Source organism: Phycodurus eques, chromosome 11 (genome assembly GCF_024500275.1).
Source record: "Phycodurus eques isolate BA_2022a chromosome 11, UOR_Pequ_1.1, whole genome shotgun sequence".
Classification (NCBI taxonomy): domain Eukaryota; kingdom Metazoa; phylum Chordata; class Actinopteri; order Syngnathiformes; family Syngnathidae; genus Phycodurus; species Phycodurus eques.
Window position 1 is genome coordinate 965,747 of NC_084535.1, and position 27,930 is coordinate 993,676.

A 27,930-nucleotide genomic window follows, 5' to 3' on the forward strand; every position below is an offset into this window, starting at 1 on the left:
CAATAGTTATTTTTAGTTTTATATATATGATAAATTTACAAATTGAAAAATAGTTTTCTTTTACAGATATTTGAATTTCAATTTGAAATAAATTAACCAATGACTTAACAAGGTAGGTCATGAATTTTTTTCCTAACCAAGCATGATTTCGTCCAGGATTTGAGAGAAGGGCTCGGTCCGTAAGTGGCCCCCGGACCTGACTTTTCCCCACCCGCCCACGGCCGCGCACGCGCACGCGCACGCGCACGCGTCCTCTCCTCCACTTCCAGGCTCCTCCCCCTTTCCCAACATGGCGGCGGCGGGCGGCCACGCGCCCTGTCCCTTCGACTTCCGCTCGCCCAGCGGCCACTTTGTGCAGTGATTGCGCGCGCGTGTTCTTTGCGTTCTTTGTTGTTTGTGTTGTTTTTTGTTGGGTTCCCCGAGACATGAAAAAGAAGCTCCCGCATTCCACGCGCGCGGCGAGAAGATGGCAGTGAACTTTGGAACCCTTGACGATGGATCGCCAAGATTGCGGAGTGACGAGCTGCAGGGAGCGCGAGAAGCTGCCGCCGATCTACAGCGTAAGAACAACAACGACAACGACGACAACGACGACACTCAACACACACACGAGCCATTTCTTTCCCGAACTTGGGTCAAAATGCACAAAAGCGGCTGTCGTTCGGAGGCCTAAAAAGAAAAGCTCCCATTTGTGCTCCACCAAAAAAGCGATTTTCCCAATTGATGGGATTTGCTTGATTTGTTCGGAAGCCGAACCCGTTTTGGGTTCGTTTTGTTACGATCGCCAACGTCAACGTAACGGTGCCACCGATGACCGCTGTGGGCTATTCCTTCAGTTTGCCCATTTTTAGGCTCGCAACAAACGCTTATTTTGAATCATTGCTAAACTTGTCGAATGTTTTTTCGAGGAATCCGATTAACAGAACCTTTTTTGATGTCCATCCCTTTATTCAAGAATCGGACATGTTTTCCAACAGACAGTGCAGAAAAAACAAATGGATTATGATTCAGATACGAGTTTGCTGCGTCACATCCGTCAGAAAATCGGCAGAAATTGGGATTTTCAAAGTAAAAGCGCTTGCTTCAAAAGGTATTTTGGGAAAAACAAAAACAGTCTGCAAACATTGACAGAGTGACAGAAAGTCGCCGCCTTTGGACAATTGGAAGTGAAACGAGCTGCCGAAGCAATTCGTCCAAGTCGTGGAGGAATTGTTGCGCTTGGAGTCACTTTAGCGCTTGAAAACAACAACAACACTTTTCTCATCATATTTGTTAACTGTCAGTATAAAGCTGCCAGTACACAGGAAAAAAAAAAAGATTCAAATGTGGTAAATTGACACACATCATTTTGGATTCTTTGCGAGGTGAAGGGGACAGAAAACAAAAGACAACGTTGCAAATGTTTCAGTTCGTCACGCGAGGTGTGAAAAACATCATGTTCTCCGAATTGAATTTGGGAAGAAACCGCCGCGGCCGAAGAACCTCAACCGATCGGCGTCGATCGTTAATTGCGGGCACTCGCGTGGCGCCAGGCTCGGGTCGGTCCACGTGTGAGCGTCCGGGCGACAGTTGCGGTCTACGGCGGCTCCTTGCCAGCGATGCTTTTTTGTTGAATTTTTGTCCAGTTCAATGAACCTCAGCGCCCGCGTGCCAGGGCATTACGCCACCAGACAGACTTTGTTTCTATTGGGCAACTGGAATCCAAAGCCGCCAAGCGGACCGGGACCGGGTTTTGCCCAGCTCGTCCGGGAAATCCAAGCGTCGACGTGACGCCCCGACTGAGATGCGGCTTCCGCTCTTGTTTGTCTGGAAAGAAAGAATCAAAAGTTCTTTCTCGCTCTTGTTTCGAAGTTTGAGGTGTCGCAAAAGCCAAAGTCAGCGTTGTCAGGGTGAAATTTCATCCGCTCGTGTCCGTTCGGGTGCTTACGCGCGACGTACGGCGGCGCTCGCCTGACCGAAAGAAAAACCATTTTCGGTTTGCCGACAGTCTCGAGGGCTCAGAACTTTGTAAACGTCGTCGGCTCCGGCCTTGACGGATCTTTGTTTCTTGCCCGAAACGCCCACCGCCTCCCGCCATTTCGATGCCGAAGCCGCACTGCATTGTGGGAGATGGCGGCCATTTTGGGCTAGCGGTAACCACGGACAACGTAAACGCCGACTTGCTCGACAGCGGCTGCGCTGCGCTGTCGTCGTGGTGACGCGCCAGCCCGAGCGTGCCTTTGTGTTGCTTGGGAAAGACAAAAACCCTCAGCGGCGTGATGATGTCGTCAGCGTGCGTGGGGGGGGGGGCGTGTCAGATGATGGAATCACACTTGTGTCAGTGCTTGGGAATGCGCGCGCACCTTTTTCCCCGCGCTTGTGTCTGGAAATGTAACGAACACGCACACGCTCACACTCCGCTTGGCGGTGACACAAGCCTGAAGAAGCTTCCAGAAGTTTTCCCGACAAAGCTCGATGCGCAAAGAAGCACGTGTCGCGCGTGTTGTGTCGACAGGAAGTGACGTCGGCGGGATGTTGTCAATCATTTCCCCTGCTGAAATGAATGAAAATGTCATTTAATCAGTAAAAATAGCACGCTACAGCTTTTCTTTGCGTATAGTGTATAGAAAGCGTGGGCCGTGTATATATGGCCTTCGGTATAATCGTCTTCATTTTTTGGGTCCCGCTGCTTTGACGACGTGCAATTTTCCATACCGGAGTATCGTCGAAAAGAAAACAACGAAACGGTCGCGCGGACGCAAGGAGGAAGCGCCTAAATCCCTCATTTGCCGAATGATTTCGTCACGTGACTCGGTGGCGAGCAAAGTCGGCTCTCGCGTCCGAACTTGCGGGCCGAGCGACCTTCGCAGGAGTTTAGCAGCTTAACGAGCTAAGTGATCCCGACCGGACTGCCGTTGAGGCTAACGGAGGAGCTAGCCAGCGTAGCCCCGCTCCCGCCGCAGCCGTTTGTTAGTCGATCTGCATTTCACGATCACCCACCGCTTTACTTAGCCGCTCACCGGAAAAGAAAAGAAAAGAAAAGAAAAGAAAAGATGAGAAATTCCGCAAAACGCACTCAGAAATCCCTCGCCGGCTCATTTGGCAAACACGTACTCATTGATTCAAAACAAGTCGAGGTTGGCAGGACGCAAAGAACGCCATCGAGTACCTTTTTTTTCCGGCAGCATACTCGGCACATTTCGATGCCCGTGTATGCTGCCGTGACAAACTTGTCTATTTGGTTTAAACTATTGAATTAGGGTTACATTTTGATGTCATCTTAAGTTTTGGGCATTTGTTTAACAAAAGCTGAATTCAAATGCTATTGTGCAAACCTGATTTGTGTACAGCCCGGACAGAACTTGAAGTCGTTCATGGTTACATTTTGCCCGACAATATTCTTGTGCAATGTTTTGGAAGATGTATGAAGCACTTTCAAAAATAAACAAGAGCTGTTGTTCTGAAACGCTCTGTCTATCAATAAATGTGCTGGGGGGCAAGTTGAGATTTACGCCGTGTTTTTAAAGAAAGAAAAAAAAACAGAAATATATATATATGTGTGTGTGTGTGCGGTACAGAGTAATACCATTGTAAATTAGAATTTGCAAAATGTTAACAATTTGTGCATCATGATTTAATTCTGCAATTCAATTCATTGTGCTGCTGCTTCTGGTGTGTCCACCGGGGGCAGTATTATACATTCCTGCAGACCTCAATCAATAAGAATAGCACTTCTTCTCCATTACTCAGGAAAATGCTGTCATATTAATGGTTTCTCCCTGTATTGTTATATTGTCTGTCTACATGCGACATGACGTCGACGATGTCACACGTGACGATGACGTCATGTTGCGCCGCCGCCAGGTCCCGGCTCGCGGCTCCAAACCTCCGTTGCCGTCTCCGGGCACCCTCGTCGACACGCTCAACCACAGAAGGGGTCGGGTTAGAGACGCCGACACGCCCGCCACGCCGCCGGGACTCAAGCACGGTCAGTTTTGCGCTCGAGTCTTGCTCGCGTCCGCTAGACAAGGCGAAGAAACGCAAAGTGTGTGTGTGTGCGTGTTTAAAGTTTGTTTGTGTGCATGCGTGCTTGTATACGTTCGGTGTCTGTTTGTATGTGTGTGTGTGTGTGTGTGTGTGTGTGTGTGTATGTGGGTCTGCATGTGCTCCTGCATGTGTGTCAGAATCAGAATCATCTTTATATGTCGGAAAAACACACAAGGAATTTGTCTCCGGTCGTCGGAGTACGACAACAGGCGGTCGATTGACAGAGAACGCTTTTGCGACACAAAGACATTGACAAAAAAAAAACAGTCACTGGGCAATAAAGGGTTGTTCGTTATCTGGTAATGCCGGAACATTTTTCTTTTTTTTTTTTGACAATTGTGCAAAAAGATGCAGAGTCCTCTCGAAGGACTAATCTCGCAATAGTCCGGTGCAATGAGCATTGTGCAAAGGGCGCCGACACTTCAAGGGGCGCATGCGGTTTAAAGTGACGAGTAGCGCGATGATCTGGGACAATGTCGATTGTGCAAATGGAGCAGATGCTACTCTGGCACGAGTGGCCAGTATTGGTCAACCATGTGCGTGTTTGTTTGTTTGTTTGTGTGTCGACGCGTGTTTAATGTGGGTGTGGTGAAAGTGTGCTTTTGTTTATTTCATGTGTGTGGGTGTGCATGCACGCCTGTATGCGTGTATGTTTAATTTGCGTGTGCGTCTGTATGTGTTTAATGTGTTTATTTGTTTTGTTCAATATATGAGTGCTCGCTGCCGAGCGAGCGTGCGGCCCAAAGGTCGCAGCGAGGGCCGCTTAAGCGCCCGTCCTCCATTTTGTTTTCCCCGCCGCCGAAGCTTCAAAGTGACGGTGGCGGTTGTCGCCGTGACGACTGTCGCCCGGTCGCCGCGGCGACAGACGGCAGAAGAATCGAGCGAGGCTGCGAAAACGCGAGCGGACGAAACGGGGAAGACGAAAGACGGACGCCGATCCCGGCGTCAAGTCATCGCCGCCGTGATGAAGAAGACGGTGCCGGATGAATGCTGGATACTTTATTCGTCCGCAAAGGAAATTCATGAATGGTGGGGGGGGTGAAGAATAACAAGGGGGCGAAGGGGAGTATTTGATGAGCGGTTGTCACGGCGACGACTGTCAGGTGACATCATCGCGGTCTCGAGAGCCTCACCGGGACCGCGACGCGCCCAAAAGCAGGTCCGCGCGCCCCTCTGCGCAGGAAGTGCTTTTCATGCGGAAATCAGAATTTTCTTCCAAAGCTGAGTTGACCTCGCCACAGGAAGGGCACGGCTCCGGGTCCGAGGCGTCAAGCAGAGCTTGACGTTGGCCGCTCGGCATTCCTTGGGTTTTTTGTCTTCCTTTCCGGAGGCCGTGATGCGCCGGCAGCAGCGTTACCATAGCGACCCACAAACACGCCAATGCTAGCCCAGACTGCGCACGGGTCTGCGTCTTTCGAAGAAACAAGTCAAATGAACCCCAATGAGTTTGATCATGTCGATGTGACGGCGAACGCTGGCCAATCTGAGCTTCCTGTGACCTGCGCGCTTGGGCGTGTGCGTGTGTGTGTGCGTGCGTGCGTGCGTGCGTGCGTGCGTCAGTGCGGGACCTTCCCCCGATCGGCGGCGGCCCCGCGCGCCCGAAGCAGCGAGCGTCCGTCGACACGCTGCCCCCGAAGGTCAAAGCGCCGTTCCCGTGTGAGCCCGTCATCCCGCTGCGCACCAAGACCGCCAAAGAATTCCTGTGAGTCGTCACGCACAAACACCACGCACGCTGACGACTTCGGAGGGTTTCAAATCATGTGACTGGAAGATGCGTTTTGATTGGTCACTGCTCAAGCAGCGCGCGCGTTGAGTTTTTTGTGCGTGCGTGTTGACCTCGGGAGGTGAAAAATATCAAACTGATCCAGTGGAGCCCCGCGGATTTTCGCTTTTCCTGGTCCATTAAAATTGCACTCCAAAAAGGAAAACAACTCGAAAAGAAAGAAAAAGAATCAAAAAAGCTTTTTGAAAGTCAATTCAGCCAATAGGTGAATCCGCAGGTGGCGAAGCGCGAGTGAGCCTCAAGGCCTCGTGAGACACAAATGTGGAAATGGAAACGTGCGCGACGCCGACTTCGCCTCGTCCGTGCCGCTCCCGATGGCCAATCAAATCGCAGCCTTCGCAATTAGTAAATTGGGTTTTTGTCATGTCCGTTATATTGCAAATATAATTCATCGTTCATTTTTAAGGCCTTTGTATTTTGTTAACATGGTAGTATTTTGTAAAAAAAAAAATACTCAAAATTATTATTCAATATAAATATTAAGTATTATGACTAATTCATTCGTTCATTCATTTTCCGTAGCGCTTTTCCTCACGCGGGTCGCGGCCGTGCCGGAGCCAAACCCGGCCGCCTTCGGACCCTGAACCGGTCGCCGGCCAATCGCAGGGCGCATAGAAACAAACAGCCATTCGCACTCGCATTCGCGAGCAATTGAAAGTCTTCAATGAACCTGCCGCGCGTGTTTTGGGGGGGAAAGCGCACAAAAGCCACACGGGCACACGGGCGAGGCCGGATCTGAACCCGCAACCTCACAAGTGTGAGGCACGTGGGCGAACCGTTATTAAAAAACCCGTTACTTACTCATTATGAACAAAATATGTGACTAAAGCGAGATTCAAATGTTTTTTGTCAACTAGAAGTGGACTAAACTAAAATATCGCATATTGGAAACAAATCAGCAAAAAAAAAAAAAAAATTCTGGCAAAAACAAACAACGTTGGAACACATGCATATACACACATACACGTGTATACACACATACATACACGCGCATACAAGTAGTAAGCGTGCGTGCGCGCGCGTGTGTGTGTTGTCAGCGAGGAGGCCGAGCGCGCCGCACTGTCCGGCGACTGGCGCGAGGTTCGGGACTTCTACCTGACGACCTTTGACTCTTTCATCGAGCTCAACGCCGCTTTCAAGGTAAGCCCCGCCCCCTCGACGCTCACCAGAAGCACTTCCTGTTTCCTCACCCTCGGGCTCCTCCCCCCAGCGGGAGGCCAACGCCCCCTTCGACACCATCGAAGACTCGGGCGTCGACGGCGAGTTCGTCAACGCCGTCTACGACGCGCTGCTCCAAACCGTCAGTGATGACGCGCGCGCGCGCACACGCTACACCGCCCCCTGTCTCATTCTCACATTTCCTCGTCTGTGCGTATCCGTGTGTGTGTGTGTGTCCACGTGTGCGCACGCAGCCTGCGGACATCCAGAAGTCGGTGCTGAAGGGAATCATCAACAGTCTTCTGCGGGAGTGGAAAGGGTGAGCGACGCCCGTCGTCCGTTTTTCCGCCTTCCGTCGCTCACGTCCGACACGCTCGAAACAACAGCGCGCTACGGCGCACGACACGTGTGCGTCTTTTGTCAAACAACACGACGCGTGCGCCGGCCCTGCCGACACGCAAACGTTCACCCGCGCGTCACTTTCGACAGAACGATGCGTGTCTTTGGTAGAACAGCAACGCGACGTCCGTCTTGACTCCCAGCGACGACGAGTGCGTCTTTTTGTTGTCATTTGAAATCAACATTTGCGTTGTCACTTCCTGGACGGCCAGCAGTTAGTTTCTCTTCACCTAGAGATGTCGCCGACTAGTGGCCTGGCGTGCACGTTACACTTACTAATTTGTTTTTGAATTGTTGTCATTTGTTGTCGTTTAAACGCGCGTGCGTGTTCAGGCCTCGGACTAAAGACGACCTGCGCGCTTACTTCATCCTGGTTCAGGTGAGCCTTCATCATCATCATCATCATCACGCCATTTCTGCGGATGGCTTGCTTGCGTTGTTAGTTTTTAGTTTCCGTCCTCCTTCGTCGTCCTCCTTCGGTTGCAGGTGCGGCGGAGGGCTGGCGTTCTCTTTTGACTTTGTTTGCGTGTGCACGTTTCCAGAACCCTCAGTATTCCAGCACCGGCACGTACGTGATCTACGCTCACCTGTTGAGGCAGATGGCCGCCCTTTCCGAGGCCGATCATCACTTCCTGGCGCACTGGCTGAAAAAGTAAGCGCTCACAATGACGACGATGACAATGACGGCGTGCGACGACGATGACGACGACGGCGCGCGTGCGTGCGTGCGTGTCAGGTTGTCGTCCCGCCGCTTCCGTCAGCCGGTGGAGCGCCTCCTGCAGTTCATCTCCGCTCGACTTTTCCCGGCCGAGCCCGACGAGCTTCCCCCCGCCTCCAAGTGCGCCTGGTGGATCCCGTCGGCCACCAAAGTGCTCGCCCTCTTCAGTGAGTTCGCCCCGCGTTGGCGTTAGCGTTAGCGTTAGCACGGACGTCTCGTAGCGCAGGCGTGGGTGGCCGGCGTACGGCTCGCTGCGTTCTGCCGAGCGTTTGCGTGTGTCACGAGTGCTGAATATTTATTGCAATTAAGATTCATTCATTTTTTTTTCTTGATTCATTCATTATTAAGTGGTCAAAAATAAAACGGTAACGTAGAAAATAATTCCATCTACATTTAACATTTCATTTTTATTGAATAATTAGTTCATGAATTAAAAATAAGCATGAGCGTGACAATTTTACGAGGAAACCTATTTTGCATGTTATTTGTGATTATAATTGTGTTGTTCGTCCGGTGGTTCTTAACCTCGTTGGCGGTCGTGAACCCCGCAAGTTTCACACGCAAGTTTTGACGGAACCCTTCTTAATTACAAAAATAAAATATGGAAAAGCGGTATATCTTTTATGATTCTCTGTCATCCAGGTCACGGCCGTTGGCACAAGTTGAATCCAGGCAACTGGACTCTTCTTGTTTGGCGCTTGTTCAACCGCGCATCAGCGGCACACAAAATCAATGCGTTCAAAGAACACAAGCAACAAAACATGAATTTCGTACAAAAAATAAAAGAAGATCCAATTGACTGCAGATTTCCTGAAAATGAATGTGAATTTTGCTTGGCAGTCTGTTCCTTTGTGTGATTTCTGCAATCCTCAAGAAGGGTTCACGAGAGGGACGGCGACGTCTTATATTCATATCTACAGCGCGTATTGCTGTTTGCACTCCGAAGTTCCTCCGCGTCCGACGCCGCAGCGATGCCGCTCGACTCGACCGTATCGTTGCCGTATCGGTTATTAAAGATGGTTTCACAAAACAACAAGCAGTGCCGGAACGGCGAACGGCCACTTCGACACAACGTCTGCACGCCAGTCAAAATGCGGTGGAGAAAGGATTGGATGGATTTTATTTTACGTTCAGCAGTGGCGGTTTCTGATACGGGTGATACGGGCAGCCGGGGGGGGGCGCTCGTCAATCAGCCAATGGGGCGCAATCGATGGCCGTCGCGCAGGGCGCCATCGGGTCCGAGACCGCCCCTGGTCTCGCTGTCCGCCGAGCCGCTGGGGTTAAGAAGCGCTGTGTTCGCGTGACGGCGACGTGTCCGCTGTTGTCATTTTTAGCTGACAGCCAGCGGTGAGCTGAACTCGCTAAGCTAAACTAGCCAGATGCTAACCCTCCAATCACCGGTTCCGCTGACGGCGCATGCTAAGCTAGGCTACCGTTTGTGTGCTGTTGCTTTTGAAGGAGACCGTTTTTCGATGTTGCGTTCAGATGCGGCCAACAGCGTGTCGTCTCCTCCCATCATGCCGTTCACCGACTTCTACAACATCGCGCTGGAGCACATCGACTTCATGGACGAGTACCGGATCTGGCAGAGCTACGGAAACTCCAGCAGGTGCGAAGACTCCTGGTATCCCTTCCGAATGCTTCCCCTCTTTCCTTTGCCACGAGTTCTTTGTTGAATTCGATGGCGTTCCGTGTTTTGTGTTCAGTGTTGCCAGCCGTTTTCCAAGCAGGATTCCCCAGATTTCCTGCTGCCGGTTTCCAGCATTTGGACTGCTCTTGCACGAGCCGCACGATATTGTGTTCCGTCACGATATAAGCGCCCAACACACCGAAAGAAAGTGTAGACCCTTCTTTCAAGTTTGTTTCTAGCTTTTTGTGTTCTTTGGTAATCAGCAGTAGAACATGGCTTGGTTCCATCAAAAAGCGGCAAAAGCAAGCTTTGTGAAAAGAAACGTCAAGCGGAACAGTGACTTGGACAGTAATCACGTTTGCTTTTGTGACACCACAACCAAAACAAGACTGAGGACTAGATATTGATAGCAATAGAATTGATTTACAGATATAAAACTAAGAAACACTCCATTAGGGATGTTCAAGTACTCCCTCTTGAGTACTCGCCGATACCGAGTACCGATAACACCAATACTTCTGAGACAGAAAATGACAGAAAGACATTCCTTTCTTTCTGATTCGCCAACGGCAAGCGTGTGTCATTAATTATTAATTATCCGTGCGTGGCCTCTACGAGTACCCGCCGATACCTTGAAATAAGGCCAATATCGGCCCGATACCGATTGTTCGTGTAACAGGAAGTCAGGGAGCTGTCACTGTTCTGATGTACACGTATAATGCTACGAATTTAAGAATGTTTCATTACAATGGTTAACAAGAGAACACAGTAATTAACCCATTCACTGCTACGGCTGGTTCTGTTGGTCAACTGGAATCCAAACGCATACTGCCACCGACGTATATAATCGTCAGTTATGTTTTTGAGCGGATATCCGTGGAAGAAGGTCTCGCCCGTCTTGCCTGTGAAATTGTTTCTATGTAACTGTAATGACGTACAGATCACCAGAGATGGCGGTGTTGTATCGCTTTAAATTTGAAGTCAGCGTAGCTTTTGAGTAGAAGAGGAAGATTAGGCGGTGAATTGTCACGTGGATTATAAGGGAGAGAAATGCCGAGACGTTGGAAGTCGGACAAGTTCAGGCACCTCGCACTCCGGCGGAGCGCGTGTCGCTTGAGCTAGTAGGAAGCGAGTGTATTGCAATGGCGAGAAAAGATGACGCAGTTCGGAGAGTGAAGGGCGAACGGCGCGTTCGACTCGAGCCCGGCGATGAGTCAGCATCACTTACGGTGCCTTTCTTAGTTGTTTATCTGTAAAGCAATTATTTTGCCATCAAAATCCCTTTCTTGGTCTGACTTATGTTGGTTTAGAGTTTGAGGTGCCTTCAAAAGTTTAAAAAAAAAGGGTTAGGCGCGTGCCGGTCCGTCCGTTCGTTGATCTGCTAAGCTAACATCAGCATCCCCATTTAATTGACGTTAGCATGAAGCGAGCGGATCCTTTTGGAATCTGCTCAGTTCCTTCGTGTTTGTACGTGAACGTGTTCAGTTGTGAAGTAGAGAATCTTTATTGGGATGCTGTCCGCCAGGTTCTCCTTCTGCCAGTTTCCCTTCATCCTGTCCACGGTGGTGAAGAAGGCCATCATCCAGAAGGACTCGGAGCAGCAGATGATCAGCCAGGCCCGGGTGAGCGGCCGCTCTTCATCCCCCGCTTCCCCTCGGCCGCTCGTTGACTGCTTTTTGGTGCGTTGGCGTGCGACAGCAAAGCCTGGTGAGCAAAGTGTCTCGACGTCAGCGCGTGGACATGAACCTGGTCTTCCTCAACATCAAAGTACGACGGGCGCAACTCCTCGCAGACTCGCTGGATGAGGTCAGCGGGCGCGCTTGCAAAACCGCTTTTTGGGGGGCGGGGGGGCCGATCGTACTATTCGGCACGGCTGTGTTTCGTTTTTTCTATCCCGTGTTCCTCGACTCGTTTTTCTGAATCTGTGGAAGTGCCAGAGAAACCAAATTCCGTGACCTCCGTTTTGCGCCTCGGCCAATGAGCATCCATCGCTGAAAAGCTCCTCCGATCGGCGGAACGTTGTCGAGAAAGCCGGCGTGTCTCACGATAAACGGAAAGTACGTCAACGGTACGCACACAAAAATGGTCGGGCGGTTTTGGCGCCGATTTTGCCCCCGCGCGACCAAGCGCGTCAAACGCCAGGCGGACAATCTTCCGTCTTATGAAATGACCCTGAGGTCGGAGGTGCGTTCAGAATGGATTTGTCCCAAATAAAGGCTCTGAAACAGGTCGGGCCCGACAGTCTTCACTACAGAACGCGTTCAATATTCACAATCAAAAGTCCTCGAGGCCGACGTCTCCCGAGTCACCGCGCCCGGAACGGCGACGTGGAATGTAGCCGATCGAGGAGCGACCGGACTCGGCAAAAGCAAACGGCCGGAAATGAAAACAAGCGTGTCGAAAGCCTGCTACGCTCTTAAAAGTCTTTTTTTTTTTTTTTTTTTTTTTCTTTTTCTTTCTCCTTCTGACCCCAAACATAAAGATAACAAATCGGGCATCCGACGGTTTTGGTCTTGGTGCGGGCGCTGCGCTCGAGAATCTCAACACAGTGCACCGCGCGCAAAAAAGATTCCGTCGCTACGCGCCGATGTTGTTGCCGAAGGTCGCCGGAGCCGAGAGCCTTGTAAAATGGCCGCCTTCTCACAAAAAAACCAAGCCGCTGTCACACACAAAACGGTACACGCGCGCACACACATCGACGCATTTTTCTTTTCATTTACGGTCGCTTGCGTCTCCGTCGGGAGAAGTCGGCGATCCCCTCCCGCGCGAGGACCTTTAGTTGTAAATATTGAACGCGTTCATGATTTAAGATCGTCGGCCCCGACCTGTTCCGGAGCCTAAAATCGGGACGAATCCGCTCTTAACGCACCTCGGAGCGAAGGACCATTTCTGGCGTTTGACACGATTGGTCGGGCGGGGGCAAAATCGGCGCAAAAACAGGGCAATCGTCTCGATGAGTGTACCGAGCCTCGCCCCGTGTCGTTCTTTTGTCTCGCTTCCCCAGACGGCAGGAAGTCGTTTTTCCCTGAATCGTAAGCCCGTCTTCGTTTTTGTGAGATCACGTGAGATTTTAACAACAGAATCTTTGTGCGTGCGGCGTTGTGTGTCGAGATTATCGGAGCACACGCGGGACGACCCAAACTGTTAAATGCCGGATTTTTTTTATCGTCATGTGTGGGATGTGTCGCAGAAAAACAACTTTGACCGTATGAAAAATCTTGACGTGTGTAGCAGGCCTTAGCGGAGCTGCGGTGGCGGTCGGCCTCAGTGACATCATCACGGTGTGTGTGTGTGTGTGTGTGTGTGTGCGTGCGTGCGTGCGTGCGTGCGTGCGCGCGGACGTTCAGTTGAGCAGGAAGCGGTGCGACCTGAAGAAGAAGTTACGCGTGACGTTCGTGGGGGAGGCGGGGCTGGACATGGGCGGGCTGACCAAGGAGTGGTTCCTGCTGCTCGTGCGCCAGATCTTCCACGCCGACTACGGTGAGCGTGGCGCCCGCGCCGCAGCCGTACACCGCCGCCGCCTGCAACCCCCTTTTGGGTTCTTTTTTGGCTTTTTGAGTTCTTTTCAGGTTCTTATGTTCTCATCAGATTATTTTTGTCTTATTTTCGAGTTATTTTGGGTTCTTTTTGGGGTTCTTGTGTTATTTTAGTGTTCATTTCTTTTTTTCAGGTTCTTATTTTCGATTCTTTTGGGGTTCTTGTTTTGTTTTTTTCATGTTTTTTTTTTTTTTTTTTAGTTCTTTTGGAGTTCTTTTCAGAGTTCTGGAACGGCTGCAGGATTATGGCCAAAATAATAATCCCGATTATTTTGATCCATATTGAAATCGCGATCACTAATCACAATTATTCCTCATGTTCGGGAAAAATATTTTTATTGGGCCACTTTTCAACAAACAATAAGAAAATGATAGATGTTCTTAAATTCTACTTTAGCAAGGGCTAGCTGGATAAATATGCGATTACAAAGCGCAATCACAAATTGGACACAAATCCAGTTCGTACAAAAAAGCCAATAAAAAAAAACCCCAAAACGCTCTAACATTGGTCTGCAAGCACCGTCGTCGATATAACGTATCGTCACGGAGGGTGCGTCTGCGTTGTTGTGCTTGACCGTCGGTCAGTCGCGCACAGCTCACAAACTGCAAAGAGCTCCACGGCTGTGATTTCGCTCTCTATTTACTTTTGCTGTTTATTCCTTGAAGTGGACGTCGAGGCAGCCGCTACGACGATCGTGAATCGTTAATCGTGTCTTACCGTGACACGCCGCCTGAGAGGACCGACTTGAAAATCAAAGCTTCAAATATGACTGTCTTGGACATCAATGCCATTTTAGAGGTTCATTTTGAAGTCGGCCCCGGAGCGCCCGATGAGGCCTTAACCATACGTTCGCCCCCTGGCGGCCGGCCGACGAGGTTGCGGGCACCGCTGCAAACGAAGCGCTTTTCACACGCCGCATTTGAAACACCCCAAAAATCGGCACCGATCGGGCTCATTTAACGGTGGGAGCCGAAATCGCGATCGCGATTCAAATGTGTTGAATTGTGCAGCCCTACGTTCCGGTGTCCTTTCTGTGTTGTTTTTGTGTTCTCTTTGGATTCTTGTGTTTTTTTATGTTTCCTTTCTGTTTTTCTTCTCCATTCTTCGAATGTTCTTCACATATTCTTGGTTCTTTTTGTTGTTTCTGTATACTTTGTTCTTTTTCTGCGTTCTTTCAGTTTTCTCTTTCGCAGTTGTTTTCTGGCATGACGATGGTGATGATGATGATAATGATGATGCTGATGTGTGCGTGCGTGCTGGTGTCAGGCATGTTCACGTACACGGAGTCTCGCTGTCATTGGTTCAGCAGCTGGAAGTGTGACAACAACTATTCGGAATTTCAGCTCATTGGGACCGTATCCTTCATCGTCTTCATTTTGTGTGCAGCGTTGTCTTGCTCACTTTACCGTCTCCGCTCACACACGCGCGCCCGCGCATCACCGTGCATGCGTCTGGTCGCTGTCAAAATGTCACAAAAGCTAAAAGCTGCCTTCTCCTCGCCAGCTTTCCCACTGTGTGTGTGTGTGTGTTGTGCATGCGTGCGTGTCATTTTGTTAGTATGTTGTCCATCTGTCAGTGTGTTGTGAATGTGTGTGTTTGTAAGTTAGTGTGGGTGCGCGCGTGTTTGTGTGTGTGTGTGTGTGTGTGTGTCCTTAACACATTCTCAGGTGATGGGCTTGGCCGTTTACAACAGCATCGCTCTGGACATCCGCTTCCCGCTCTACTGCTACAGGTGAGTGCGTGTAATCCGTAAATGTCATCCGACCGCCCAAATAAAGCGCCGAGCGTCGCGTCGACGAGCAAAATGAGCAGTTTGTACTTGATGGCGCGATCAATGGCGAGTTCGTCCCGATGTAAGCCGCCTGCTCTCCGATGACAGGAAGCTGCTGACTCCGCCCACCGCACCGTGTGACCAGGACGCCTCGGTCGGCACGGCGACCGCCACCTTGGACGACCTGCGGCAGATCATGCCGGTATGTTGTTGTCATTCGCCGGGAGAAAAGGTTGCGGGTTGAAAACCGCTAGCAAGATTTGAATGCAGCCTCACTTCGCTGACACCTCGTCGGCCCCGCTCTCCCGTCTGATTGGTTGTTCGTCCTCGGGCGTGGCGGTTTGTTGATGACAGAAGACAATTTCAGAGCTCCCAGATGTCTCGATCAGAAGTCCGCGAATTAGAATTGCTTACAGACGCCACCGGACGTCAGCAAAGCGCTGCTTTTGTCTCAATGGAGCTCCATTGAGCTTTATTAGGGCTCCACCGATAGGAATCTTTGTAATTTTCTTCCCGGGCCGATTCCAACCATCCATCCATTTTCCGTAGCGCTTCTCCTCACGCGGGTCGCAGGCGTGCCGGAGCCTATGCCGGCTATCTTCGGGCGAGAGGCGGGGTACACCCCGAACCGGTCGCCGGCCACTCGCAGGACACACAGAAACAAAGCCACGCAGGCACGGGGAGAACATGCGCACGCCACCCAGGCGGGGCCGGGCATCGAACCCCGGTCCTCGGAACTGTGAGGCAGATGTGCGACCCAGGACGATTCCAATAGAATAAAATTCAGATTACCGATTAATAAAAACAATCACAGGCAAGAACATTCAACTCTTACAATACTTTTTATCCTTTAGTAACAGAGAGACAAATCAGTTGTTGTTTTTTTAACGTTTGTTTGAATAACATTGTCTTTGTCTTATGTTGTAATGTGTCAATATGAAAACAAACAAAGAAAACATGCGAAACAGATGGACCGATTTTTACCAGTTTAAAAAGGTTGACCCAAAGACATTGGCCGGGCTCTGTTGCTTCCGGACATTCCGGTTGAAGTTTACTTCAAAACTAAACATGAACCAAACAGAATCAGTTGTTGTTTAAAACAACAAACAAAGTTGCCTTAACAATGGTCAGGTAGCATAATGCTAACATAGAATGGGAAAACACCATTGGCATGCTAACAGTTAGCATCGATCATTACGAGCCAACACATGTAGGCAGATAATATAACAATGCAGGCATTTATTCTGCATCTTCTGTGACAAATGACAAATATTACAGCAACTTACAAAGTCACTCCAGAAGTAGTCGAAGAAGTCTATTCTTCGTTTGCGTCAGTGTGACTGTATTGTACTGCCCCCTGCTGGGCAAGGCGGGCACAGCAGACGGAGCAACGCAGCGAATTGGATTGCTGCATAAAATCATGTTGAATTCTTTCAAGTCTGCTTAATTATGCTATCACGCTGGACAATATTATCGAGTGCTATTTTTCCTGATTTAAAAAACATGACCAAAAAATGTTTTTGGGGGTGCTGCAACGGGTTAACAGCATTTTTTAAATTCATTTCAATGGGGAAATGAGATTTGCGACGCGAGTGTTTTGAGTTACGAGCGCGGCCGTGGAACGAATTCGACTCGGCCCGCGAGGCGCGCCTGTAATTCCTGGGCACCGGGATGGCGCCGAAGCAAGTCTCTTTTTGCTCTGGCCAGGTGAGTTCCAAAACCGCAAATGTGGGCGTGGTGGAGGCCAGTGACCTCCAGAGGTCAAAAGCCACGCGTCCCCATCGCGCGATTAGGAATCCCGCGCGCAATCCTGGCAAGACACGCCCCCGCTGCGAGGTGATTGGCTCCTGCGCGGCGGGAAGGGCGGGCTACGCAGGTGGGACGAGATGACCGTCACAAACTTGTGTCACATTTGTCCGAAAGGGACAACAAAGACTGTTTCGGGCTGAAGGTGGTATTGGATGGCTTAAGGTTCGGTTTAGGCTGAGTTAGGCTCGACTTGGCCGTAAGCGTTTTGACGCCGCCACAGCGCAGTCCCGACCTCGAACCTCCTTTTCCCGTCCGGAGGCGGTTTGGCCGCAGCCGAGCATAGCGGAGCGGCGCGCGGCGTGGAGCCGCTCATATTGGAGCAGGGCGTGTCCTGCCCGGAAAGCAAGCGGGAATCCCAATAACGCGTCCCCGTCCGCTGCACCTGCATTTCTCTCTGCTGCCTCCAGAGGGAGACAAAGTCACACTGACGCTCTTGTGTCAAGTTGGGTTCAAGTTAGCAGAAGGCAAAGAACGACAACGCGGTCCTTCCAAAAGGTCACAGAAACGCACCCACTGCTAAAAGTGTGCCAGTACTTGTGTAAGAGGTGTGCGACAAGAGCCGCTTGTTACCTTGACTCAAAGGCTCCAAATCAAGCGTTTGTCATGGTGTGTGTGCGCGTGCGTGGACAGGAGCTGGCTCACGGTTTGGACGAGCTGCTGAACTTTGACGGGAACGTGGAGGAAGACTTGTGCCTCACATTCCAGGTTGTCACCAAATACACCACGCACAAATGTTTTGACACTCCAAAAACGGTTTCGTCCGATTCAGTTCAAACTCGCTTCATGGGAAGAAAGCAAATCAAATCTCTTCGCTGTGCAGCGTAAAATAACACTTGACTGAAATAACTGAACCAGGGCTGCAACTAATGAGGATTTCAGCCATCCATGTTCCGTAGCGCTTCTCCTCAGGCGGGTCGCGGGCGTGCTGGCGCCTATCGCAGCTGGCTGCGTGGGAGAGGCGGGGTACACCCTGAACCGGTCGCCAGCCAATCGAAGGGCCCGTAGCACACGCAAACAACCATTGGCGCTCACATTCCCACCTATGGGCAATTGAGAGTCTCCAATCAGCCTCGCACGCATGTTTTGGGGACGTGGGAGGAAAGCGGAGAAAAGCCACGAAGGCAAACTTCACACAGGCGGGGCCAGAGTTGAACCCGCAACCTCACAACTCTGCTTACCGGTCGTTCACTGTGCCGCCCACGACTAGTTTAATAATTGATTCTGATCAACTTGATTGTTATTAGCAAATAATCATTCACTTAGAATCTGATGGCTGCAACACGTTCCAAAAAAGCTGGGACAGGTGGCAAAAAAGTTGAGGAATGGTCATCAAATAACCCTTTTTGGAACATCCCACGGGTGACCAGGCGAATTGGGAACAGGCGGGTGCCATGATTGGGTAGAAAAGTTTGTCGGTTACACATCCGGAAGTGCAACTTGAAACTCTACTGTGTAAAGCAAAAGCCATTCATCAACAACACCCAGAAACGCCGCCGGCTTCTCTGGGCCCGGGCTCCCCTAAGATGGACCGACGCAAAGTGGAAAAGTGTTCTGTGGTCCGACGAGTCCACATTTTAAATTGTTTTTGGAAATTGTGGACGTCGTGTCGTCCGGGCCAAAGAGGAAAAGAACCATCCGGACTGTTATGGACGCAAAGTTCAAAAGCCGGCGTCTGTGATGGTATGGGGCTGTGTTAGGGCCAACGGCATGGGTGACTTACACATCTGTGCAGGCACCATTCATGCTGAAAGGTACATACAGGTTTTGGAGAAACATATGCTGCCATCCAAGCAACGTCTTTTTCATGGACAATGCCAAACCACATTCTGCACGTTACAACAGCGTGGCTTCGTAGTAAAAGAGTGCGGGTACTAGACCGGCCTGCCTGCGGTCCAGACCCGTCTCCCATTGAAAATGTGTGGCGCATTATGAAGCGTAAAATACGACAACGGAGACCCCGGACTGTAGAAACAGCTGAAGCTGTACATCGAGCAAGAATGGGAAAGAATTCCACCTACAAAGCTTCAACAATGAGTGTCCTCAGTTCCCAAACGTTTATTGATTGTTGTTAAAAGAAAAGGTGATGTAACACAGTGGTAAACATGACCCCGGTCCAGCTTTTTTGGAACCTGTTGCCGCCATAACATTCAAAGTTCATGATTATTTGCTAAATACAAGAGAGTTGATCAGTTTGAACATGAAATATCTCGTCTTTGTAGTGTATTCAATTAAATATAGGTTGAACATGATTTGCAAATCATTGTATTCTGTTTTTAACACCACGTCCCAGCTTAATTGGAATTGGGGATGTCAAATAAAGTAGTTGTTTTCTGCAAATGTCCTTTTTTGAAAGAGCACAAAGATAATCGGTTTCCTTTCGTGTTGCGAGGCTGAAATTCCCCACATTTGTACCATTTGAAGTTCAACAATTATGCTTAATGATGAATCAATTATCAAAATAGTTTCCAATTAATTTGATAATTGATTAGTTGTTGATTAACCATGAATCGTTGCACCTCTAAATGATATGCAGCGCGCATTGTTAATTGTAGTCTTCAGAGTGAATATGTAAACTTCATTCGCAAGACTTTGCCCACAGGATTCCCGACGGGCTGAGGGGGAAAAAGCATCATAAACGCTTGCGCGTTCATATTCCAAACGAAATGAAAGCAGCAGCTGGCTTCTAAAAGTAAGTCGGACCAAAGTGGAGGCAACCACGTAAAAGCCCGAGGGGAGGGCGTGCGAGAGGAATGTCGCTCGCGGCCAGCACAAAGTCGCTACTGGCCGCTCGCTTCCTGTCAGCCCGCACGTGAACTCGCTGGCTTGATGTGACCTGCTACGTATTGATACATGATCTGAAATGATCTGAAATATGATTGCTTGTTTTTTTTTTTTTTTTTTTTTTTTTTTTTTTTTATATTGTACAACAAAGGCTCCAAACACTTTTTTTTTTCCCCAACCAAGGACACAGTGACCCCTAGCTTAAAAATGTAGTGACACAAGTTGAAAATTCAGAGGCACTCAATGTCAATGGACTGTCCGGTGGCGCCTTGAGATACGAGTGAGCCGATTCACGGGTTCTTCAAGATACGAGCCGTCAAGCGGTTGATTTTTGCTTTTCTTGACATGCTAGCGCTGTATGGTGCCAGTGAACTGAACTCATTTGACAACGAGCGGCGGTTTAGCGGACAGAATTAGTCAATATTCTTTCAAAGACTCTTCAACCTGTTCACTGCCACTCCCAGGTGAAGATTCGTGTCACACTAAACATAAAACAAAGACAATTATAAAACAACCACCTAGCCTCCACTACCTTAATAACAACATACAATGCGACACTCCATAGGTACACAATAAGGAACATGCTAACAAAAAGGGTAATGAATATGCTACTAAAAATGCAACTGAACATGCTAACGTACGTGATGTTAATCGTGCTAATAAAGGGCTAACAAACATATAAATAAGCATGCTAACAAAAAGGGTAACGAACATGCTACCAAATAATGCAAATAAACATGCTAAAGCTTGCTAACAAAAAGTGCACTTAACATGCTACTAAAAATGCAAATACACATGCTATTAAACATACTAATAAACATGCTAACAAAAACGGCAATGAACATGTTGCCAAATTTACCATGAAACACGCAAACACACATTCCATTAGACATGCCTATAAAATGCTAACAAATGTTCATAAACATGCTAACAAAAAGGGTAATGAACACACTACTACAAATGCAAATACACTGGCTAACACAAATGCAATTAAACATACTAACAGAAAAGCTAAGAAATGTTAATAAACATGCTAACAAAGAGGGTAATAAACACGCTACTACAAATGCAAATACACTGGCTAACACATTTGCAATTAAACATACTAAGAGAAAAGCTAACAAATGTTAATAAACATGCTACTAAAAATGCCAATAAACATGCTAACACATGCCATTAAACATGCTAGTAAATATGCTAACAAGAAAGGAAATGAACATGCTACTAAAATTGTCAATCAACATGCGAACACACATCCTATTAAACATGCTAATAAACATTCTGGGCTCATCTCAAGTCTCTTATTAATGTCAACATTTGAAGCTCCTCACTCCTCCAAAGACTGAAAGCGAAGTTGCCACGCCGGCCGCCATGTTAAGGAGCGTCTCAATTGCGTTCAACGAGAATGGAGGAGCTTCCACGGGCTCGCTTAACTCGTCCGCCGTTGTCTTCTTGCTCCTCGATGGTCACGTACCTGAATAAGCGCGTGGCAGCTGGATCATAAACGAAACGGCACTACAAATTGCGTAGTTAATCTTTTATTTTCATCATGCAAGTTGCATCTGGAGTTTACGCAACCCTTCCTAATTTGAAAAATAACATATGGTTTATTTCTAATTCAAAACAGGGCTATTATTTTATTGTCTGTGTAGATTCTCGGTCATCCAGGTCGTGCACAAAATGAACCACGCATCAGTTGTACACAAAAATCATTGTGTTAAAAGAACAAAACCAACAAAAAACAAACAACATTCAGTTCAATGAAAATGTACTGGAAGTGAATGTTGCTGTTGCCGTTGCCATTCCCCTTGGCAAGTGCCACTCTCATATCAGAGGAATAGACTTCGTTGTGAAAATTCCCAACAAAATCTGGTCCTTCTCTTGATGTTATTGCTACAATCCTCGAAAAGGGTTCAGAGGGAAGAGTAGATTTTTTTGGGCTCTTTTATTTTTGGATGCGCTGTCTTGACGCCACATTAATGCTACTCAAGTCAAGTGTATCGTTGAAATGTTCTTCAAAAAGAACAAAGCATTTCAACTCGAGGCGCAGTGCCGCAACGGCAAACGCCCACCTTGACGCAGCGTCGCACGCTAACAAACATTCGGACTAATATGCTAACAGGCTAATGAATATGCTAACAAAAATGGAAGTGAAAATGCTCATAAAAATGCAAATAAACACGGGAACAGACATGTTGACACATGCTAATTAGGATGCTAGCGAACATGCTAACACATATCCTAATAAACAAACATGTTGACACATGCTAATTAGGATGCTAACGCATATCGTGCTAACACATAACATGCTAGTAAAGTAAAATACGTGACACATCTATAGGGCGTTTTAGCATTGATGCTAGGCAACATGCTAACATGTCAACTTCGCGTGCGGCAGGTGTGGCAGGAGGAAATGGGCGCGGTCAAGTCGTACAACCTGAGGCCGGGAGGAGACAAGATTCCTGTCACCGAACAAAACAGGAAAGGTATTTATATTTCCATACTGCAAAGGATCTTTCTTTCTTTCTTTCTTTCTTCATCTATGCCAGTGCCGTATAGCGACTGGCAGAACATTTCGATGTCCCTCCACTAGATGGCAGAAGGTCCGTTGGTGTGTACTACTACTGTGTCTGTTATGTGTTTCCAGTAAGTTTTTATTCTGGCATTGCCAAACAGGAAGTGCTGCACTTTCCCTCTTTTCTCCCGCACGCATTTATCTCTTCACACTGATTTCACACGCTGTTGTATTTGACAGTTTCACCTTCTTTTGATTGTGTTCCCGTTCACGCATGCGTTTCTACTTGTGTTTCAGTTTCGAGCTTCATTTGTCGTGGTGTTTTCCTGGTTTTGAACTCTGTGTTTCACGCCACATTTCAAAGTGTTTCAAGCTCTGTTTTACGGGTTTCTAGTTTTTTCACCCCATGTTTGACATGTTGCTTTCAGTATTGTTTGAGATGATTCCCGTGTTTGTTGTTGTCGTTGACGTTGCGTGACCTGTTCCCTTGTCAGAGTACGTGCAGCTGTACGTGGACTTCCTTCTGAATAAATCCATCTACAAGCAGTTTGCTGCCTTCTACCACGGATTCCACAGCGTCTGCGCGTCCGACGCCCTCATGGTGACTTGTGTTACACACGTGACACGCTACACATGTTTCATATACAGTATGTTACACACACTGCAATCAAGTTACACTCACATTACATGCACCATAGGCACATTATACAACCTTGCTACACATTACACAGCTGTTACGCACGTTACACGTGATACAAAACTTGTTCATTCATGTTACACACACACACACGATACAACCTTACATTACACATATTGCCCATGTTACACACGCTACACAAGTTACACGCAATAAACACACTATACACACTTGTTACATTGGAGTTAGACACCCGATACACGTTGCACACACAAACCACAGCTGTTATGCACACTTGTTACACACCTGCTGACAAGTCTGTTAGTGCCGGTGTAGCGTCGGTGCGGCGGACCCAAAAAAGAGGAGGTCACGTGACACGTCAACCCGCAGCCGTGACTTCCTGGAGGCTCTTGCGTCACAACGCTCAAATGAGGAAGTGTGATTGGGCATCTCAGTCCGGTGTTTTGATTCGTTGCCTTCAAATCAGCCTCTGAGGTTGCCTGTGTGTGTTTTGATGGTGGCTTGTATTTCTTTTTCAACAGGAAGTGAGGACATTTTCAACATCCCAACTTCCCGTTTTGTATTTGACACACATCACTCGAGTTGTTTTAATCGGTGATGACGCCGCTCCGCTGATGACTTTTTAACTTTTGATTGATTGATTTTCCCAATCGGCATCTTGAGCACGTCGCACACGTACAAACAAACGTGTCACGCAAACATCAAAGACTACCAAAAAAATGACATCGTAAACGATATCAGAATAGTCGACGTGAAGAAAGGTTTCCCGACGACGACGTTCCGAGGTCGATGGTTTTCCCCGTCGGCGGCGTTCCGTGTGGCCGATATTGACGCGGTTCCCCGTCCTTTCTCGTGGCAGCTGCTGCGTCCGGAGGAAGTGGAGATGTTGGTGTGCGGCAGTCCTCAGCTGGACATGAGCGCTCTGCAGAAGGCGGCGCACTACGAAGGATACAGCAAGAGCGACGCCACCGTCAGGTGACGGATGCACGCGTGTGCGCTAGCCCGACGTCCGCAGCTGGCTCGTCATTCCTTCAGGCTCACCTCAAGTACCAACAATGTTGACCTTTCTTTTTCTGTCAAGTCAGCATGAATGTTTTTTCATGGCAGAACAAGAAAATGCTTACAAGTAGAGGCGCAACAATTCATTGATTAATCGACAACTATTTTGATAATTGATGAATCGTTTTGAGACATTTCTTCAGCCTCTCAGCAGTAAATCTCCGATTTCTGTTGTCCCCCATGAAAGCGGACAACCTGAAGCACCCTCAGAAGTATACATCAAACTAATAGCACAAATTATGACTCTCACTTTCCAAAACATTGCTGAGGATAACGTCACTCCTCTCGCGTCATTTTGTTTCATTGTTGAACAATACCAAATAAACAGCATTAATCAGTTAATAATAAACAGTCATTGGAAAAGAATGATTTTTTGAATCAACTTTAATGCAAAAATTCCTTTTTGTGTCCAATTAATCAATGGAATAATCGACAGAATAATTGATTCTAGAATAATTCGATGGTGACGGGGCTACAAAAGTCACAAAGTTAGATTGCGACTTCTCCAGGCGAACATCAAGTAGCAATAATATTGCCGTTTATTTTTCTGTGGAGTCATCGTCTATTTCTCTTTTCATGTCAGAACAAGAGAATGCTAACAAGGGTAGTAGTACTACATAAAGAAAGCTAAACAAACAAAGCTAGGTTGCTATTCCTCCAGGCTAACATCAAGTCGAAACAATGTCGACATTGATCTGTTTTCATGCCAGGACGAGCATGCTAGCATGCTAACAAACGCTCACTAAGTAGGCCGGCCGCACACATCAACTCTGACGCGCACACACACACACACACACACACACACACACACACACACACACACACACACACACACACACACACACACACACACACACACACACACACACACACACACACACACCCACCCACCCACCCACCCTTGGAGTCTAAAAGTGAAAACAAGCTGCTGCAAGTCTAATTGGGAAACTTGATTCCGAGCCAGCGGGCGCATCTCCGCTGCCGTGATGGTGCGCACGTACCACTTTTGACTTTGGAGTCAGAAGTCAAGACTAAAAAAAAGTGAAGACTGTACTTTCAGGGATCATTTGTATAGTTGTCAAAAGTGGGCAAGCATTGTGTGTGTGCGTGTATGTAGGAGTTTCTGGGAGGTGGTGCTGTCGTTCCCGATGGATCTTCAAAAGAAGCTTCTTCACTTCGCAACAGGAAGTGACCGCGTTCCCGTGGGAGGAATGGCCGACCTCAACTTCAAAATTTCCAAGATCGACGCACCCACCGACTGGTACGAGCAGATTCACCGCTCGGGCGCGCGCACATCGACGACGACGACGATCGTGCTTTGGTGTTACACGCGAACACACAAATGCACACCACCATGCGGGTCAATACAGAGATTTTGATCAATAAGTGTGTGTGTATGTGTATATATATATATATATATATATATATATATATATATCTTTGCAATTTTTTGATGCTGCCTTGGTTTTTCTATGGCAAAATGTCACCCATGCCAAAACAGCCACGCTTAAAGTTCTGTTGTCAAAAGGTTGTCGATGATTTCAATTTTGAGGCATTCATAGTACAGGCAATCCTTCTTTTTATGACAGTAAATACAAACAGCCTCCGAAAAATGTTACGAGTTGCACAATTTGCATGCGTTGCCCGTCAAACTCTGCGGGTACTAGTGCATCAATGATCCCAACTACTCATTAAACCCATTACACTCTTGACTTTATACAATCGTAATAACCACAAAGAACGTGCTAGTTCGGGACAGGGAGGAGCGCTGGTTTGAAAGAGGCGTGAGAGAAGCCACCTATGTCGTCTGCATAGAACAATGTCCTGACAAAGATGGCTTCCTATTCAACGGGAAGAAAACGTAACGCCTTTTGGACTCGAGGTGAAAATTTCCAGTCGCTTTGCTTCGACCACCAAAGAGCCGAGTTGCTTTTGTCAACTCGTTCCTCCGCAGCCGTGTTGTTAGCGTAAGCAAGTGCCCGCGAGCGAGGACGCGCGTCGATGTGAAATGTTGTGACAGCCGCGCGTTTTGGGGTTTGTGTGTCTGCAGGCTTCCCGTGTCGCACACGTGTTTCAACCAGATCTGCCTGCCGCCGTATCGCAGCAGGAAGGAGCTCAAACACAAACTGACCATCGCCATCTCCAACGCAGAGGGCTTCGGCCTCCAGTGACCCCACCGACGCCCAGGCCTCCCGTTGGGCGCCGGTGACGCTCGCGCCCCTTAGCGCTTTTTGTTTAGCTGCTTTTATTTAAAGAGACAATTTGTTAGTTTGCTTCTATTGAATGGCATCATTTGGAAGCACCTGAGCAAGTTAGCGCAACTAGCAAGTCAGGAGATGTTAATAGAGCTAAGCTATATGCTAAGGAAGTTAGCAGCTATTGTGTGAAATGTCGCTCGTCTAAAGTTTGTTTGTTGTTTGACATTGCGGCGCGCTGAGACGCCACAGCAGCAGAAGCCTTTTGACTGACAGCTGTTAGATTAATAGCGACAACACCGACGCGTGTTAGTTTTAGCATTAGCTTAGGAGTAGACAGAGCAGGAAGTGTCACCGAAGCACACGAAAAACTAGACAACTCGAACAGACAACTACAACCTAGCGACCTAGCAACAGCCGGCAACTGTTACCTGGCGATGACTGACGATGACTCGAACCTGAAGACAACAAGCGGAAGACGACAACCTGAAAACTAGACCCCTGTGACTACAACCTGACCACGACAACCGGACATCTCGAACCTACCAACAAGAACATGACAAGTGCTACCTGACAACTTCAAACTGATGACTACATCAGTGACCTTGATGACCTTGACTCGAACCTGAGGAATATAAGATGACCACTAGTAGCTGATGACTCGAACCTGATGACTTGAATCTGACTACTGTAAGCAGACAACTAGGACCAAGGACATGACAACTGCAATCTGATGACAAACCTGATGCTTAGAACCTGCAGACTAGAACCTGATGAAGACAAAAGCCTGGTGACTAGAACCTGACCATTAAAAGCTAACAACTCGAACCTAGCACCAAGAATATGACAATTGCAATCGGATAACAAACAAGATGACTAGGAGCTGATGACTAGAATCTGAATCTCAATTTGTTGATGTTTGACTTTGTGGCGAGTCAAAGAAAACAGAGCTGCAGCAGAAGCCTTTTGATTGACAGCTGCAACACTGACGTGTGTTAGCTTAAGCACTAGCTTAGCAGTAGACAGAGCAGGAAGTGTGAGCTGAAGAAGTGCAAATAAACCAGGAAGCGGTCAGGAACCAGTAAAGTTGTCCCTCAAACTGTGGCTGCGCCTCCGATGTTCTGCTGGCCTGGTTTCCAAGGTAACGTTGGCAGCTTCCCAAATCGGCGCTTGGCCAGGAGCCGAGGTGTCTAATGTGGGTCGGAACCCCGCCCCTCCGCCGCCCGGAATTTCCAATGCCCCCGCTAACAACGAGCTCCTTTGTCTCGCTCACTCCAAAGTACCCCCCAAGTCTACAACACGACCGCCAGAAACGGAAGACTCGAACTAAAACTAAAAACTGGAGACTAGAATTTGATAACTCAAAACCAATGACGAGAACCTGAGGATTAGAAGCCGATGACTAGAAAGCGACGGCTAGAAGACGGCCACCGCAACCTCATAACTAGTACCTGGTGACTATAAGACGGCTCCAAGATGATGACAAGAACCTGACAACTAGAAGCTGCTTACTTGAACCGTACAACTAGTATCTGGTGACTAGAAGTTGGTGACAAGAACCTGACAAATAGATTGACTTTACTGGAACTGACAACTAGAAGCCGAATACCGGAACCCGAAAACGGGAACCTGGCGACAAAAAGCTGCTGACCTGAACCTGGTAACTAGAAGTCAATGACTAGGACCCGGCCACCAGAACTTGACAACTAGAAGCTGGTTACTAGAATCCAACGACTCGCACCAGGTCACGAGGAGATGTTCGTTTGTTCTTGGCGAAGAGGAGACAGTTGCGTTGAGGCTAGCGTGCGGCGCGTGTTCACTTCCTGTGTGGTGTCTTCTTCGTCGCCGTCGATGTACAATTTTGACATTAAAAGTTTTCATTGAAACTTAA

At 48.3% G+C, this 27,930-nt stretch overlaps 1 protein-coding gene across 3 annotated transcripts; it reads left to right on the top strand.

Moving 5' to 3' along the window:
* The first annotated feature begins 9 nt into the window (after nucleotides 1-9).
* hectd2 (HECT domain containing 2) lies at nucleotides 10-27,930 on the top strand. 3 transcript variants are annotated; one of them, XM_061689273.1, is made up of 22 exons: nucleotides 12-560; nucleotides 3,844-3,967; nucleotides 5,587-5,728; nucleotides 6,847-6,949; nucleotides 7,020-7,109; nucleotides 7,222-7,286; nucleotides 7,700-7,745; nucleotides 7,909-8,018; nucleotides 8,103-8,251; nucleotides 9,570-9,693; nucleotides 11,240-11,336; nucleotides 11,413-11,520; nucleotides 13,062-13,194; nucleotides 14,518-14,606; nucleotides 14,919-14,983; nucleotides 15,131-15,224; nucleotides 17,462-17,536; nucleotides 22,011-22,098; nucleotides 22,622-22,728; nucleotides 23,645-23,760; nucleotides 24,962-25,105; nucleotides 25,895-27,930. In XM_061689273.1, exons 1-22 carry the CDS (start codon nucleotides 495-497, stop codon nucleotides 26,013-26,015), a joined length of 2,256 nt encoding a protein of 751 aa, XP_061545257.1. In that variant the 5' UTR covers nucleotides 12-494; the 3' UTR covers nucleotides 26,016-27,930. The 3 variants fall into 3 exon arrangements, with proteins under 3 accessions (XP_061545258.1, XP_061545259.1, XP_061545257.1); XM_061689274.1 differs by lacking the exon at nucleotides 17,462-17,536 and having other exon boundaries at nucleotides 10-560; XM_061689275.1 differs by lacking the exon at nucleotides 7,020-7,109 and having other exon boundaries at nucleotides 11-560.

What these genes read in the sequence shown, in the direction of transcription:
- hectd2 (XM_061689273.1), top strand. Translation starts at nt 495, where the DNA reads ATGGATCGCCAAGATTGCGGAGTGACGAGCTGCAGGGAGCGCGAGAAG. An exon ending in ACGACGCGCTGCTCCAAACC is followed by an intron (nt 7,110 to 7,221) that starts GTCAGTGATGAC and finishes GTGCGCACGCAG; the next exon opens with CCTGCGGACATCCAGAAGTC. An exon ending in AGATGATCAGCCAGGCCCGG is followed by an intron (nt 11,337 to 11,412) that starts GTGAGCGGCCGC and finishes GGCGTGCGACAG; the next exon opens with CAAAGCCTGGTGAGCAAAGT.